General features: G+C 46.0%; 1 protein-coding gene across 1 annotated transcript in view; it reads left to right on the top strand.

The window, feature by feature from the left end:
• Positions 1–4,953: 4,953 nt before the first annotated feature.
• The window catches only part of CPLX1 (complexin 1), a 118,664-nt gene continuing 105,245 nt past the window's right edge, over positions 4,954–18,372 (top strand). The window contains exons 1-2 of the mRNA XM_065744279.1: positions 4,954–5,093; positions 5,775–5,877. Coding sequence (XP_065600351.1) covers positions 5,847–5,877 — 31 coding nt within the window. The 5' untranslated portion in view covers positions 4,954–5,093; positions 5,775–5,846. The remainder of the gene's footprint in view (positions 5,094–5,774; positions 5,878–18,372) is intronic.

Genomic DNA, 18,372 nt, shown 5'->3' with positions numbered 1-18,372 from the left:
TAGAGAATAAATTTATAGGATTTGTTTATTTAAATGAAATTAAAAGTCACTTTTTACAGTTCTGCTGAGGACAAAAAGTCTTCTAAGGTGAAATGTGTATGTATATACACATTTTGTGGATTATACAGACTTGTTATTTCCAGCTGCTGCTATTTCCTTCATCCTGACACTGTAAATATCTCTGCCTAGCAGATTTCTTCATCATATGCTTAAGTTTCTTATTGAAGTGTTGTGGAAAACAGATCAAGACTGAAATAGGAAGGTATGAAGACTCCTGAGTTCAGGGTGTTGTACAGTATCTTGTTATTATCATAGAATCATAGGTAATATATGTAATAGGTAATATAGGTAATATATAGAATATAGTAACAGCTGAATTGGCCAGCATCTCACTCACACCTAAGAGTAATTGTGCTAGAATTATCTGAGGTATCTAAAGAAATATGCACATATTCACTTCATGCCTGGGGAAAAACTAAAAATAATAAACAATTAAGATGTTTGTTGCGGGTTGGGAAATTATACCTACTGATGTGAATTGCTCCCTTCCAAAATGAGCTCAGAACTTGGGACCAATTTCCCTAAACAGGTAAGGAACTATGGGTCACAGCATCTGGCACCATCTAGAGTCTTAGCTGAGCATGCTGTTTACCTCTGTTTCTTTTCTTTGCCAAGAAGAGTAATGACAGAATGTTAGGCAGAGATCTAGCTGGAAAAAAAAATGGAAATTCTGTTCTAAAGTATATTTGACATTTTAAATCTTGATTCCACTCAAAATTGTAACAACAAAGGAAAATATAATGTTCCTCCTTCTCCCACCCCCCACCTCCCCCCTTAAAATGGCAAATTTGAAAAGAAGAATGACTCTAATATGGTTAATGTGTTTAGTTTTGATACAGACCTGCTTTGCTAGAAAAGTCCAGGAAAAGTAAAAAGGTGCAGCATTTTTTGCCATATCTAAACAGTGTACAAGCAAGTCAAAATATTTTCTTTAAATTTCTTGCCTTTATACTTATGTATAAACTGGCACATTTTGGTAAAACATAGAGGTTTGGATTACTCTTACTTACTGATGGAAAAAAATTTGTCAAAAAATACCCCATATTCATTTCATAACAAAAGCTTGATATGGTCTGTGTAGATCATCAGAATGATACAGATGGATTCTCAGCTTTGTGGCTGAATTCTGCCTGCCAAAGAAACCTTATCATAATGAGTTGTACATCTGGCAGATATGATCTACAGGATCCTTACAATACTATGCCTATCTGCAGGAATCACATCCCTACTGGGACATGACTCTTAATCTGCCTTGTAATACAGGAGTCAAGGGCTTGTCCAGAGAAAAGGTAGGACACGGAAAAAGAGATAGAGCTACAGGGACAATGGGATCAGAGAAGAAACCACCAGCCTAGAAAATATAAATTGTCACTGGTTGTCCAACAAGGAGGCCTAATATGCAGGCATGTTCGTGCATGTAAGGAAGGCAGGGCAATGCATTTCAGGTTTTATAATCACAGCAGATAAAATCTGGCTTTGTCATACCTGCAGCAAATGCTTACCTAGAAATCTGAAGTGTTGTTTTCCTTAGAGATAGCATAAATCATTGAAGAGTCCTGTCATAATTTTGATTTACAGGGAAACTCTACTACTTACAAGATGAAATATATATTTTTTTCTATTTGGTTGGAAAATAAAGAACTTAATGTTTTCTATAAGCTGAGTGAAACAACAATAAACAAAGCAATATTTTTGAAGTGAAAAATTGCTTGCATTTTGAAATGTTTTGACAAGCAGCTCCAACTGACAGCTCAAGAGCAAGCAGGAATATGCAGCATGTTTGTGTTTAGTGAGCTAAACAGCTGGAGGGACTAGAACTGCAATGCACAAACTACCCTTAGCAACTGGCTGACTCTTCTGTCTTGGTAGCTATCGATCATCTTGCCACTAGCTAATCATCTTGCTACTGACCAGGTGCTGCCTGCAGAGCACTGAAAAGTGCTACAGCAACTGTGAGCTGATAATAAGGTGGAAAAAAAAAAGAATAAAATAAAATAAATAGGAGTAGATTCATTTTGGGTAGCCAACTATTTTCTGTAACCTTCATACTTGGTTTGTGAGCTTTCTTAATAGTATTGTTTTTATTCAATTCAGTTTAGCAGTCAAACACTATATGGAATTGAATAATCAAAGATTTCATGTGAAGATGTTGAGATTAAATACCTTGAAACATTTTTTTGTCCCTTGGAACAGACTTCTTTTAGAGATCTATATATATGTGCATATATATGTTTGTGTGTGCGTGTGTGTGTAATATGGGAAATGTGACCATAACAGATTACCTGTTTACTCCACCTTCTTGAAGCAACACCCATAAACAGGCAGATTGCCAGCCGGTGATGAAGAAGCCTGAGTTCTAAGGACAAAGTAGGAGGATTTTGTTAATTTTCCATGTCCTTCATCTGCACCAAACGACATGTCAGAGCATATGCCTGGTGCTCTGCTTTTGCAAGAGAAGAATCAGATTGTGCCCAAAATCAGGAGCGTGGTGTGTATGAGTCACAGTGCAAAGAAAACCAAATTTCGGTCACCTCGGTGTTGGGAGACGTTTTCGCTCCAGAGACGGAGACGCTCCTCTGTCCATGGTGCTAACAGCGAACCAGAATCTGCACCCTTTCCCCGACCGGAAAACGCTGGTATTTCAGTGGTTTGCTGCTGTCCACTAAGCATACTATTAAATTGCGTTACTGCCAGATTCACATTCATAAAATGTTCTGGCCATAAGCTATGCCATAAGAAAGAAAATCCATGGAGCATTGCTCTTTTCATTGCTATGGCTGGGCAAGCTGTTAGTTCTCTGGTAGTCAAAGTCATGCATCTCTGATAAATCACATAATACATCCCTATAAGCCCACCCATCCAGATGGTGTCTTAGCACATTGAGGAAAAGTTGTGCCAGGCCTACTCTGTTCTATTTCGGAAGCAAAAGTGTTCCCCAGAAGTCTTTCTGAATCCATTATTAGACAAAGATCTATGTACTACTTCTTTTTTTGCTATGTCCTTCCTTGTCTCAGTATTTGAAACCTGTGTGATGAAGAGAGTACTGGTGGGATCTTTCCTGACCAATAAGTTAGAATGTCTCCTGGACAGAAGATGCTAAAATAAGGCTTACAAGCATTTGAGTACATTGTATGAGTGTTGAGAGTTGCTTGGAAGCTGATACTTGCAGTAGCAGTGAATCCTGAAGCTGGGACTAGCTGTGTCTCACTGAGACTTATAATTTGGTGCCTGGTTCTTATCAGAAAAGTGGGTTGTGAAGATGTGGGTGTTGTGAATCATGTGTTTTGAGTTTCTCTGGCAGCTGTATCATCTGGGAAAAGTGGGAATGGTTTGGGAACCAGACCATGATGAAACACCTTAGGAGGGTCAGCTCCAAAGTACCATGTTAATTGCAGAAGAAACCTGGGCACACATCTTTAGTGGGTTTCCAGGTTCATTTCTCTGGCACAGCCATCTTGAATGAGCCACTGATAGAGTACATACGGAGAACAGAGCATCAGAAAGGTACCAGTACGCCCTTTAGCCTGAGAACATGGAAGCTGAGTTAGGGATTAAAACAAGAAGGCTTATTTACTTGTTTACCCTGTCCTTGCTTTTATTAATTTTTACTTTTCTGAAGACTGTCAGTCAATAAAAGTAAAGTGCATCCCTATCAAACTGCTACTAGGTTCTGTTTGAGAGGTGACTTTCCAGGAGCTCTCTGTGTCATACTCAGGTGGGAAGATGCCGGTCTGAGCACTGAAGCATGCCTTGCTGTGCCTGCAGCAGGCACCAAGAAGCCACGGTAGCCGGCATCACTGCCCTGTGTGCAAGTTCTATGTTTGCCGTGCCAGCCAGACCCGCTTGCCTTTCCCCGCGAGGCCCTCCCTAACCTTCAGACGAAGTCGACCGGCGAGTCTATTTTACGGTGTCCCGATCACGCCAGCTCCCTCGGCCCGGGCTTCCCCTTCCGCCGTCCCCGTTCTCACCCGATCACTTCGGCCCCATGGGGGTTGCAGCGGGTTAGAGTCCCACGTCTCCTGCTGGTGACAGGAGGCCCGATCTGCTGCAGAACTCGTGCCCTTCCCACCCAACCCCGATCGGGCTGTCGGCGAGCCCTGTGTTCGGGGTGGGGCATTGCTCTGTAGCACCGCACCTTCCTCCTCTCCTTCAAAATCGGTTCCGAACCCGGGCTAGACAGCGGACCGCAGCCCTCACTCTCTTCAAGCGACCGCGCGGAGGACGGTCCTACTCCTCCCTTCCTCGCCCCCGCCGTCCCCCAGTCTCCTCTCGGGATACAGACGGACCTGGACAGGGAGGGAACGGAGAGAGATGCTGACGGTCCCTCCGGCCACAGTGCAATCCAACCCGAAGGAGAAGAGAGGACGAGGACTGCTCCCTCCCTGTTTTCTTCGCTGCCTACCAACTCTTTCCAGGACCTAGGGGACGAAGGGGGATCTCCGGGAATAACCGAGAGAGCGGAAGACGTGGATCGCTCCCACACCTTCCCACCTTTTGCAGGAAGGCGTATTTGCAGACGTTTTCCACACACTCCTGAGGATAACCAAGGAAGCAGTGGCAAAATACAGCAGCGGGCTAATCCCTCCCCCATCTCCTCCAGGCGAAGCGGCAGGGACCCGAGCGCACGCAGACAGCAGGGGATGGGGCAGGGGGTACACGCACGGACACGCGCACCGCTCCGCAAGGCTGGCAGCGCCGGGGACCTCCTCCGCGGCGAGCGCCAAGGGGCGAGGGCGGTGCAGGGAAGGGGCGGGGGAGCGGGAAGCAGGGGGAGGGCGAGAGCCCGGCTTCAGTAGCGGGGGTGGAGGGGGGGGGAAGGAAGGAGGGACCGTGTCGGTGGGATGGTCCGGAAATCCCGTGATAAAAAGAGGAGCGCGGGGGAAAAGTAAGGAGAAGCTCCGGACTCATTCTGTCTCCCCGACTCCGCGTCCTCAACTTGCCCGCTGGCACATGGGCGCCGGCCGGAGCCGCTAGCAGCGGAACGTCTCTTGAGCACTTGTCCAGCACCGCACAGAGACCGCACAGCCAGCGAGGTACAAGCACGGGGAGGGAGGGTCGGAGGGATGCCGTGCTGTGTCAAAGGCTGCGCGCCGCCGGCGTGCGGGAGGGCGGCGAGGAGAGGCGGTTGTGGGCACGCGGCGGCCGGAGTAGCCCTCATAGCACCGAGGATCCTGCGCCGGGGCCGGCGGAACGATGCGGTGGGATGCGCGGAGAGGATGCCGCGCTGCTCCCGCCGCCGGCCGGTCCCCAGCTCCGGCGGAGCACTTCCCGGGGACGTGCTGGCGGTGCGCTGGGATGCCTGGCGGAGAGGCGTCTCAGCCCCACGTCCTGCCGCCACGGCTGCGTCCCCGCCGCCCGACTTACCCGCTCGCCCCCGCCGGGCACTCGCGGAGCGTTTCACCTTCAAATGCCCCCTCCGGAAAGCCAGGTGGCGGGAGCCGCGGGCGGGGAAGGGAGAAAGTTGTGAGCTTTAACGCCTTCTTGTCCGGCTGCCTGCGGGCGCGCTGCCGGCCACCCGCCCTCCCAGGTCACCGCCGCTCCCCTGCCCTCCTGCCTTACCCCCGGCGCTGCCTGACATTCCCCTGCCTTGTCCTATAGCGCGGAGGTTCGAGGGACGGCGGTGGAAACTTGGAGGTGGGGAGGGAGGGAACAAACAGCCGCTGTTTCTCCTCCGGGAGACATCGCTCCTCTCGTGTCTGTACCCCTCCCCGCAGGCTGCCCGCCGCGGATTGCCGGTCCCCGTGCATGCGAGGTGTGAAGCTGGGCAGCGCCCCTAAGCCATCGCCATGGATTTTGTGATGAAGCAAGCCTTAGGAGGTGAGTGCGGCCGGCACATGGGGGGCCTCGCTTCGCCTTCTCTCCCTCTGCAAGAGGTGATGGACTGCTGAAAACCTCTGGCGGGGCTGCGGCTGGGAGAGCTATTGGGTGGCTGCAGGGACGTGCTAGCCAGATTCATGATCCCAGAGCCAAGTGTTGGAAGAATCTGAGCAGGAGAGGGCAGCAACAAGCAGACACCGAAGCCCCGTGTTGGAGAGGGAGGGATGCCTCCCACAGCAGATGTGCAGGAAGGACCTGGACCAATCTGGGACCCTACCAACTGTGTCCTGCTGTACCATACAAAGGTCCTGTCTTGCTTTGTGCTGTCCTCTGAGGCAGCTATGTCAAAGACAGCAGGCAGATTTAATCAGGGGACTCCCAAAGAGTGGCATTTCTTGTGTGCTCCTCCATCCTCCCCACTGACTTTGGGCAGACATTGACCAATGGCCACTGCAGAGAAATTTGTTTTTTGTGACCTAGCGTTTGGGAACTGATGTTTTTAAATAAAATTGCTGCAATAAGCAGGGGAAAAATAATAAAGTATTCCCTCACATCAGATGTAGTTATGGGGCAGACTTTTAATATGGTTTTATTGTATTGCCTTCTGTGTGCATTGAATCACTTTGACCTAACAGTGGAAAATAGACAAGGCAGCAGTGTGGGGAGACAAATAGAAAACACAAAAGTGTTTGGGAGTGAGAAATCTTTTTTTTTTTTTTTTTTTTTACTGCCACAGTTGTGCTGTCTTGCTAGGCTGCTTGTCCCACATGCTCAGAGTGAGACTGTCACTGGGATGATACTGAGTACAGGCTGGGAGCTGGTTAGCCTCAGAAGAAGCTCATGAGGTGTTTCTTTTTTAGTGTAACTGATATGTGCATTTTCCATTAATTTTCCTTTGGATAAATGGTAGCCATGGGACTGAGAGGATATCTGATGCAGTGTTACTGATGCCATATGCTTCAGTACATGGTAGAAAGATTTCCTGCAGGACGGTTTTCTGTGGCATGGAAATGTGTTTTTCATTTTTGCAAGGAAAGAACTATTTTGTCACCAAGGGAGCAAAATCTCATAGTTAAGAATAGAGTGATATCCCAAGTTTTCATTGTGGTGTTTTAAATGTGAAGGACAAATTGAAGAAAAAAGGTATCTTAATATCCTGCTATTTTGTGTGGTCAAAGTAGGTCCTATATGAAAAAATAAATGTTCTTATGGTAGCAGTGCTACATTTTCTCACTGTATGTGTCTGAAGAGGGCAAGTTTTACACAGGCTCTCTACACTGTGAGTAAGGTTGCTTGCAGAGAAGTGAACCCGGATCTGCACAGAAAATCCAGCCTATGCGGGTGGAGATCAGACAGTCCACTAAAGATATATAACTGCTTAGTGACTGCAGTTAGAGTCAAGGAGGGGAGGGTTGCAGCAGAGGAGTAACAGCTGAGATGCATGCCCTTATTGTGGGGTAGTAACTAGCTGGAGTTGGGAGCAGTGTGTGCTTGTGCCAAACATCATTTAATCTGGGCAGACATTCATTCTAACATAATCCTACATGCCAGGGTCAGGATTTGCATTATAACAGGAGCTGTTGAGAAGTCAAACTCAGAAAGGATCTATTGGTGAAGCCTGAGTATCTCATGTCTCCAGCAAGATGCTATCCAGGGCGCCAGCTTTTCTGCCAGATGACATAGTATATTAGCAAACTGTGCCTGGCATATGCCCCTTGCTGGATGAAGGACAAGGCTCTGCAGTCTGGTTAAAAAAACAGGAAATGTTCATTCATGGTGCAGAGATGTACTTTTAACTTAGGAATGGTTTTAAGGAGGGAAAACAGCTTCTTCCAGGACAGATACATCATAGAAAGTAAAGGTGCTTATGGACACTGGTTTCCCACACAACTGATACAATCATGATCCTTCTGAGAGTTTTGCCATCTTTGAAGTAAACTCTTAAGATGTTTCCTGGGTCTCTAGTGGCATCTGACAGTCAGATAAGCTTTTCCTTGGAGTTTTGCTCATCAGAGGGGTAGAAAGCAGGAAGGTGTTTTGTAAAGAGATTGTGATCAGTTAGCAAGGAAAGGCAGTTATGTTGTGTGGTGTAGGGCTCCTTTGTTTGGGAGTCTGTGTGACTCCAGAGGATTGGGGTTAAGTGAAATTAGTTTGGCAGGTTATTGTATTCTGCTGAAGCAGAATGTGTTCTTTCCCTGTCCTGTAGTTAAGGAGGGTCTGCAAAAGCTTGCTCTGTCTGCAGTGGAGGGCTCTCCCCCTGCTGTGTTGCCAGCATTGGGATTTCACTGCTAGTTTTGGCAGCAGTCATTGCCTGGCTCTTGGCTGGCTTGAGATGTCTTTGCAAATTCTTGGCCCCTTCAAGGTAAAATTCCTGACCTTCTCATCAGTAGTGGAGGCTGTGGTCCAAGAAAAGTGCTACAAAATATTACCTTACTTGGCCAGCTGGTTTCTGTGGCATTTTTATTTTTTTCTCCACCCAGGACATTTCATTGCCCTCTGTGGAAAGTCCCCCCTTGTGCTGTTTGTGCAGCAGTGCAGGCACCACAGATCTGAAATGCAGTCATGATTCTGATTTGCTGTGTGGGATGACAGGAAGAAAACAACAAGGGGAAACTTGAGAGCATAAAATCACTGCTTCTGCCAGAGAAGTGACAATGACAGCAGAAGGGTATTTTTACCTCTGCCCATAACCAGATCCCTGCCACACCAGCAGATGTCGGCACAAATGTCTGATGGTCATTTATCTGTTTCTGTGACAGTTCACTAAGTGAACACAGCCAGCATGGTTGCATGATGCATTTCACATTAGGGGCACTCTTTAGCAAGCAAAGTCAGAGCTCTGTAGAATTTTCATCACGATTTATAGACCAAGGTGTGTGACTTCCCAGGAAAATGCTGGCAGTGGAGGACCTAATATGGTCACTGGAAGAATTTAACCATGGTATTTTCACTGAACAGCACTTACCTTTGCACTGGTTGTGTGAAAGCAAGGGATGCTTTAATATCTGACTGCTAGTCACACTGCACTGGCTCACGTCCTCTTTCGCTGCGGACTGGACAAACGGAGAAAAAGGAGAACAGATGCTAACACTCATTAAGCCATGCTTTGCTACCTCTTTTTACTGGAAGACTTGAGGGTCAAGGGACTTACAGATTTTCTTAAAGGAAGAAGGGGAGAGCCCATGGAAAGGTGAGGCAGATTCCACAGAGCTGTGATAACTGTGTGATTGGATAGAAAGGGAATTTCTTAACAAAAAGAACGCACTGTGCAGGCCAGAAAGGTATGAAAGTAAGGATGTTATAGGGCAGCCAGAATAGCTCCTACTCTGCTTTACACAGTGTACTGTCTTTTAGTATGCTTCCTTTATTGACAGACAGGAGAAACATGTAACTGCTATGCCTATCCCAAACGATGACTTTTCCTAATGTAAGACTCTGTATTAGTCTTGTAACATATTTCAAATAATGATGCATGTAAAGGGTACTGTCTAAATTCTTTCTTCATTCTGTCCTAATCCCTTGAGTTCACTGTTTAAGTCCCATGAGGAGGAAGAGCAGATTTGAGCTTCTGATTAGACATTCACTGAGCTGTATTACGGACAAGATTTTTAGTTTTATTGGCAGCAGCTTAGAGAGTGGACTACTGCTTGGCATTGAAATCTTTGTCTATCAAGATTCAGTGGAGACTTGTTCATAAGGATTCCTAAAATACAGTAGGCAGAAAACAAATGCAAGCAGATCGCCATCTGGAATATGTCAGCAGGTGGGATTGACTGCTTTCTGTCCCCCAGCTGCTGCTTTGGTTCTATTATGTATATCACAGAACTCAGTCCAGCAGGAATCCTCTTCATAAGTTCATAAGTTCATAAGGTTGGAAAGGACCTATAAGATCATCTAGTCCAACCATCCTCCTATCACTATCTCTACCCAACTACTAAATTAAGTCCTTAATTAAGTCTTGTTCTTGAAGGTAGGCAGAGATTTAAACCCTCCCAAACATAATAGGATTTAAGTCACTGCCGGTAAGCTCCGAAAAAGCAGGCCCTATGCTAAACATCTATTAGTAAAGATGTGAGTGTGGGAAGGGCAGATAAGCCTGCATGGAAACTATTGGTGTTTAACAACATCTTTGCAGCTTCTTTCTTAGAAGCTTATGAAGTGCATGCTACTTGTCTGTGATAGTTAGACTAAGCCCTTGATTTGTCCTGGAGATGTCAGTAAGATTGAGCACTATGAAGGGCAACACATATCTGGTGTGGGGCACAGGGTATGAAATGGACACAGCGGTTTCTGCCTCCTCTTCCTTCAACTCAGCTTTTCTTTCACATTTGCAGTTCTCTGCTGAGCCTTCACTGCTCTTGGACCTCATGCATCACATGAGCTGTTCTCCAATGCTTGTATTACTGTTTGGTCCTGGCATGGGGTTGAAATTGCAATGCAGAACTGCAAGTTTTAGCACTCAGATGTAGCGCTGGTATTCACAGCTGGGTTCCCCTTTGCCTGTAATCCTTGACATATGTGACGTGGGGTATTATGTTTTGCAGTCAGATGCTTCCAAGTGATAGTTTGGAGAATCTCAGGCAGGAGGCCTCCACTGCACTGTGGCATTTGGTGAGTGCTGGGGGCCCATCTGCCTTTGTTCACAAACAACTTCATCTAAAGTGTTAACTGAGTAAGAGCATGAGATGAAGGCTGCAACTTCAATCTGTAATGTGATTGTGCTGTTGATCTGCTGTCTTCTACATCCTTTCTTCTTTGTCTAATGCTTTGCCAACATGCATTTTAATGACATTTTGAAGTTGAAGAGTTAGCATTGATATCTGTAGATACATTTTTCAGAAGGGATGGTTTTATTCAATTTTTTGTAATGCATACTTCTGGCAAAGATATTTTCTTCAAGAAACTGGATTATCCTGAATGCAGTCACAATGTCTGTTGCCAAGATTGGGGCAACAGGAAGAAAGTAAACATAGATTCTGTAACTGTTCAAGGCCTTTTAATCTATAGCAGCTCAGAATCTACCTTTTTATTTTTTTTTTTTTGATGCCAGATCCTTCCGTGGCAACCTGTAGATGTGTGTTCTTCAGGAATTCCGATTAAAGACAAGGAGAAAGAAGTTTCTCAAGGAAGCAGATCATTGATGGTGGAGATGATCTGATGAAACAACTTAAGTGAGGGCCAGCTGACATTTCATCTATAATCCAAATTAGAAAAATAAACACTGGCAAAGTTATTCCTTGTGCCTTTATTCAGGAACCTTTATTTTATATTTCCTTGCTTCTGTTGGGTCAGTTGATTTTAGAATCTGGAGCACGAGTCTTATGAGGAGCGGCTGAGGGAGCTGGGATTGTTTAGTCTGGAGAAGAGGAGGCTCAGAGGAGACCTTATTGCACTCTACCACTTCCTGAAGGGGGGTTGTGGTGAGGAGGGGGTGGGCCTCTTCTCCCTGATAAATAACGACAGGACGAGAGGGACACTAAATATCTCTAGAGGGACACTAAATATCGAGAGGGACACTAACTATCTCCCTGATAAATAACGACAGGACGAGAGGCAACTTCCCCGCCACAAGTTGCGCCGGGGAAGATTTAGATTAGACCTGAGGAAACATTTTTTCTCTGAAAGAGTGGTCAGGCACTGGAATGGCCTGCCTAGGGAGGTGGTTGAGGCACCATCCCTAGCGCTGTTCAAGAAGCGTTTAGATGAGGTGCTAAGGGATTTGATTTAGTAGTTCAGTGGGTAGGTATGGTGATAGGAGGATGGTTGGACTAGATGATCTTGTAGGTCCTTTCCAACCTAATGAACCTATGAACCTATGAATGCTCCTATGTTTCTTCTATCTGTTTGCCTTATTTGTAAGATGGTACTGAGAGTATGCTTAGTATCCTTGCACAAAGTGAGTAATGTTCAGCCTGTAGGTTGTAGAACGCATGCCTGAATTTTTGGCCTGTGCTGCACAGAAAACACTTCTTACAGTAGGAGAAGTGGAGGTGGGTAGGAATCTAGCCCATGGTGCACTACACTTATTCAAACTGTCCTGGTAACAATAGGACTTTGAAATGCAAGCACTGTTTTGCCTTTGTGTTGATCCTTGGTGAGCAAGAAGTTCAGATGCAAGTTATAGTTGTCTCCAACAGTTTTTCAGGCATTAAGAGAAGGGATATGATTCTTAGAGTGGTGACTATAGGATATGAGTCTCTCAATACTATTGAAATTTCTTCTTCAACCTCTAAGTGCTGCAGACAAAGCATACTGTATCTCTTATGAGCACTGTTCTCTTTCAGAGGTAAGGCAGAGGGCAGTCTACCTTGAACCCTTTTGGGAGACTGCAACTCTTTGCTGCCTCTGTGTGCTCTTTACATGTGCTGGGATCAAGTGCTTGCTTAAGGCTACACATAACATATGACATCAGCTAAGTTGTGGTTTTGAGAACTGTGCTGGTTGCTGTCTTACTGTCTCACCTACGGCTTGGTTGCAAGAGCTTGGTTATATTCAGTTGTCTCCTGCAGGTTGGCATTAGTGAGTGGTGTAGGGCATTGCTGAGGTTGAGAATTTCCACAGGTTGCTGAGACTATGATCATGTGGTTTGCTAAGGGTAACAGCTGTAATTACAGGCATGGTTGAGGTTACTAGTGATCTTCCTATCATCGGTATGAATCACAGTGCATATCAGAGACAAAATAGCTTAAGCAAATTGTGTGTCTCTCTACTAGGAGCAAATCAATGATCACAATGTGCAATTCGATAATTGATTTTTTTTGTGCAGTTTTAAATGAGCTGATTCAAATTAGACACTGTCACTGTGGAAAAGCATTAATATAAACAAGTAAATTTAATCTACTTTCTGATGTGCATCTTACTGAAATTTGAATTTTGTTATGTACAAGAATGAAGCTGCTTAGCAGCTGCTTATTGTTCTGCAGCATGAGTCTTGCAGCTTATTTGCAGTGATACTGACCTTGCAGGAATGTCAAACATACAAAAACAACAGGAATTCAGGATTGAAAGGGCTGTGCAATATCTTCTGGGGAGTATAATGACAGAAATGAAGAAGTGTGGTGGTCTTATGGCCATCCTGCTCTCTCACTCACCCTCCTCAAATAAAGCTGGGATAGGGGGAAATGTGATGTCAAAACCAGAAGGCATGCAAGTTGAGATAAGGATAATTTAATTAAAGGAATAAATGAAAGAAAAAAACCCAAAACAATTAAAGGCTGTGTGGGAGCAAGGAGAAAAGAATTATTCCCTGCTTTCCATCAACAAGCAATGTTTGCCCATGTCTTGAGAGGCAAGGTCTGTCAACGGTTTACGGGCAGGTTCAACCTGGTTCCATGATGATTGTTGTGGGGGAACCCCTGGACCCACACCCCAGGAAAGGGGAAGGGGAAGGGGGAAAGGGAAAAGAGAAAAGGGAGATGGGCCTAGAAACAAAACAGTGGTAACAATCTGAGGAGTAAAGCTGCTTTACTAAATAAGATATCGGAAAGCAAAATAACACAGTATAATACAATATAATTGGAATTGAAGCTAATAAATCAAATAAAATGAGCAAGAGAGAGTGTCCGATAAACCGAAGGCCTTATGCCAATGCTGAAGGCGGATGGCAGCGAGCACCCACTGCTGAGTCCATCCCAAAGGAAAGAGAGTGTCCCGTGACCGCAGACAGTTTTTATCTTTCCCTCTGAGCATAAACACGTAAAAACGCAAAGCATGGCAAAGTTCTCTGGGGAATGGAGTTCTTATTCTCTTCTGAGACAGGTGTACCTGGAACTATCGATGATCCATGGAGCTGGAGCATTAACTCTTTAACTCTAAATGATGTTATGATGTGGAATACCAGTACCAAAAATCATAAAACCATGACATCCCACCCCTTATTCAACATCACTACATCATATTTGATATATATAGAAGAACAATGATTAACATGCATTAAATACACACTCACACAACATATAAATATGTATATACATGGAATTACTGACTACACTCCCCCAACATCAAATTCCCTTGTGGTACACATTGAACATCCCCATTCTTCTGCATCACCCAGCAGGTAGACCCAGGTCCCTGAGCAAAGACAGTACCACGGAGAGGTTTGCGCTTTCTAGAAGCTGGAAGGACCCGAACTGCTTTTCCCAACATGTTCTTCACATGTAGTACAGGGACCTTATCTCCCTCTACAGTAGGTAGAGAGCTGGATTGGACAGGACCATTGCAACTGATGGATCCTTGAGTGTTGACCAACCAGGTGGCTTCTGCCAAATGCTTCTCCCAGTGTTTAAACATTCCACCACCCATTGCCTTCAACATGGTTTTTAACAAACCGTTGTATCTTTCAATTTTACCAGAAGCTGGTGCGTGATAGGGGATATGATAAATCCACTCGATGCCATGATCTTTGGCCCAAGTATCTACAAGAGAATTTTTGAAATGAGTTCCATTGTCGGACTTAATTCTCTCTGGAGTGCCATGTCGCCATAGGACTTGTTTCTCAAGCCCTAAGATGGTGTTTCAGGTGGTAGCATGGGATACTGCATATGTTTCAAGCCACCCAGTGGTTGCTTCCACCATGGTGAGCACATAACGCTTACCACTGCGAGATCGTGGCAAGGTGATATAATCAACCTGCCACGCCTCCCCATATTTATACTTTTGCCATCGCCCTTCCTCCCAAAGAGGTTTCATCCTCTTGGCCTGTTTAACTGTGGTGTGTGTATCACAGTCATGGTTAACCTGTGCAATGGCATCCATAGTTAAGTCCACCTCTAGGTCTCTAGCCCATTTATATGTTGCATCTCTTCCTTGATGGCCCGAGGTCTCATGGGCCCATCGAGCTAAAAATAATTCACTCTTGTGTTGCCAGTCCAAGTCTACTTGAGCCACCTTAACTTTGGCAGCTCGATCTACCTGATGGTTATTTTGTTGTTCTTCAGTTGCCTGGCTCTTAGGAACATGAGCATCTACATGGCGCACCTTTACAACCATATTCTTTATTCGGGCAGCCACATTTCAGCAGCCCAAATAGGCTTACCGCTTCGCTGCCAGTCATTTTGTTCCCATTGCTGTAACCACTCCCATAAAGCATTTGCCATCGTCCATGAGTCATAAAGCACTGGCCACCTCTCTCGTTCAGCAATATCTAAGGCCAGCTGGACAGCCTTTACCTCTGCAAATTGACTTGATTCTCCTTCTCCTTCTCCTTCTCCTTCTCCTTCTCCTTCTCCTTCTCCTTCTCCTTCTCCTTCTCCTTCTCCTTCTCCTTCTCCTTCTCCTTCTCCTTCTCCTTCTCCTTCTCCTTCTCCTTCTCCTTCTCCTTCTCCTTCTCCTTTTCCTTCTCCTTCTCCTTCTCCTTCTCCTTCTCCTTCTCCTTCTCCTTCTCCTTCTCCTTCTCCTTCTCCTTCTCCTTCTCCTTCTCCTTCTCCTTCTCCTTCAGTGGCTTCTGCAACTTGTCGTGTGGGGCTCCACACAGCAGACTTCCATCTGCGGTGCTTACCCACAATGCAACAGGATCCATCTGTGAACAGGGCATATCTCTTTTCATTGTCTGGTAGTTCATTATATGGTGGGGCCTCTTTGGCACGTGATACCTCCTCTGCTGGTGTTGTTCCAAACTTTTTACCTTCAGGCCAGTCCATGATCACCTCCAGGATTCCTGGATGACTGAGGTTCCCCATCCGAGCTCGCTGTGTAATCAGCACAATCCACTTACTCCAAGTGGCATCAGTAGCATGATGGGTTGAGGGAACCTTTCCTTTGAACATCCAGCTCAGCACTGGCAGTCGAGGTGCCAGAAGGAGCTGCGTTTCAGTAGCGTTTACTTCGGAAGCAGCTCGAACCCCCTCGTACGCGGCTAAGATCTCCTTCTCAGTTGGAGTGTAGCGCTCCTCAGACCCCTGTACGCCCGACTCCAGAATCCAAGGAGTCGGCCTCGGATCTCTCCAGGAGCTCTTTGCCACAAACTCCAAGTGGGACCTTCCTTCCCAGCAGCAGTGAAGAGGATGTTATTTACATCCTGTCCCGTCCGCACTGGCCCCAGGGCCACGGCACGGGCTATTTCCTGCTTAATTTGCTCAAAAGCCTGCTGCTGCTCAGGGCCCCACACAAAATCATTCTTCCACGTCACATGAAAGAGAGGGCTTACAATGAGACTATAGTTTGGAACATGCATTCTCCAAAAGCCCACCACACCCAAAAAAGCTTGGGTCTCTGTCTTACTGGTGGGTGGAGACATGGCAGTGATTTTGTTAATCACATCTGTTGGGATGTGACGACGTCCATCTTGACACTTTATGCCTCTATGTGCAGGCCCTTTCTCTTTGCTTCGCTTGATAGCAAAGCCAGCTCGTAGGAGAATTTGGACAATCTGCTCTCCTTTCTCAAAAACTTCCCCTGCTGTATTGCCCCACACAATGATATCATCAATGTCCTGTAAGTGCTCAGAAGCACCACCCTGTTCCAATGCAGTTTGGACCAACCCATGGCAAATGGTTGGGCTGTGCTTCCACCCCTGGGACAAACGGTTCCAGGTGTACTGAACACCCCTCCAGGTGAAGGCAAACTGTGGCCTGCATTCTGTGGCCAATGGAATTGAGAAGAAGGCATTGGCAATGTCAGTGGTGGCATACCACTTGGCTGCTTTTGACTCCAGTTCATACTGGAGTTGTAGCATATCTGGCACAGCAGCACTCAGTGGGGCTGTGACTTCATTCAGGCCACGGTAATCTACCGTCAGCCTCCATTCTCCACTGGCTTTATGCACCGGCCATATGGGGCTGTTAAAAGGTGAGTGAGTTTTGCTGATCACTCCCTGGCTCTCTAGCTGACGAATCAGGTTATGAATGGGGAGCAAGGAATCCCTGTTGGTGCGGTACTGCCGTCTGTGCACCATTTTTGCAGCAATCGGTACCTGTTGCTCCTCCACTTGGAGCAACCCCACAACAAACGGATCTTCTGATAGGCCAGGCAAAGCAGACAGCTGCTTAACGTTGTCTGCATCCACAGCAGCTATTCCAAAAGCCTATCCATACCCTTTGGGATCCTTAAAATATCCTCTTTTGTGTTAATCAATACCAAGTATACATGGAGCCCCTGGGCCAGTCACAATAGCATGTTTTTGCCAGTCTTTACCAATGAGGCTTATTTCAGCCTCCAACATGGTCAAGTCTTGGGAACCCCCAGTCACCCCAGAAATATAAATTGTCTGTCCCTTGGTGATTCGAGGGCATTAGAATACAATGTGCATCAGTGTCCACCAATGGCTTATATTTTTGTGGTTCTGATGTGCCAGGCCATCGAATCCACACAGTCCAATACACTATTATCCTTTTCCCCCACCTGGCTCAGGGCAGGGGTTTTGTAGCTGGTAGGTACCTTGCTCAGTTCTGAAGGAGTACCGTTCAGACAGAAGGACATCTTGCTCAAACCGGACAGAGTCTCTTTCAGGTTGGAGGGCACCTTGCTCAGACTGGAGACCATCTTTTTGAGACTGAGGGTTGTTGAGTTCGGGCTGGAGGGCATCTTTCTCGAACTGAAAAGCAACTTGCTTGGTCTGGAGAGTGTCTCGATCAGACTGGAGGCTGTCTAAATTGGACAGGAGAGTCTGATTGTCAGCTAAAAGACTCTCTTTCTGGATCTGGACACTATCCCTTTCAGCTCAGAGACTCTCTTGCTCTATTTCAGAAACTCTATGCTTCTCTGGGATAGTATTGAATGAGATCTGATTGGCATAAGCCAGACCCCAAATAATTTGGGCCTCCTCAGATCGGTCTGAGCTGAAACATCCCTGTCTCAAGTATCTGCTTGAGTTCTCAGCAGGATCTTCCAGGTGATCAGGGAAAAAGTTCCAGTACATTTTGAGCATTAAAATGAAAAAAAAAAATGCAGCTCCTTTAAGAGCAATTTAAAAAGAGAAAGCATTTTTTTTCTTTTCTAAAACAAGCTGGCAGCACCCAAAAAAGTTTACAAATATTCCAGAACAACTGGCAGTATGCCTAGACTTCAAGGTCGTGTTTTGTCGTATAGCACCTGCAGTATACATAAGCTTCCTAACGAAGCTCTCTCTGAGAGCAAAGAGAGATTTGGTCTAAAAATATGTCTCTGCCCGGCTAAGGCATCTGGTTTTGCCCCACATTGGATGCCAAAAATGTCAATGGTTTACAGGCAGGTTCAGCCTGGTTCTGTGATGATTGGTGCGGGGGACCCATGGACCCACGCCCCAGGAAAGGGGAAGAGGGAAAGGGAAAAGGGAGATGGGCCTAGGAACAAAACAGCAGCAACAATCTGAGGAGAAAAGCTAATTTACTAAATAAGACATCAGAAAGCAAAATACCACAATATAATACAACATAATTGGAATTGAAGCTAATAAATCAAATAAAATGAGCAAGAGAGAGTGTCCGATAAACCGAAGGCCTTACGCTAACGCTGAAGGCGGACGGCAGCGAGCACCCACTGCTGAGTCCATCCCAAAGGAAAGAGAGCGTCCCGTGACCG

The sequence above is a fragment of the Cyrtonyx montezumae genome, unplaced genomic scaffold, assembly GCF_038088225.1.
Source record: "Cyrtonyx montezumae isolate F1298 unplaced genomic scaffold, pur_monq_1.0 scaffold_30, whole genome shotgun sequence".
NCBI classification, from domain to species: domain Eukaryota; kingdom Metazoa; phylum Chordata; class Aves; order Galliformes; family Odontophoridae; genus Cyrtonyx; species Cyrtonyx montezumae.
The sequence above is the reverse complement of the archived record's forward strand: the minus strand, read 5'-3'. Positions and strand labels throughout refer to the sequence as shown.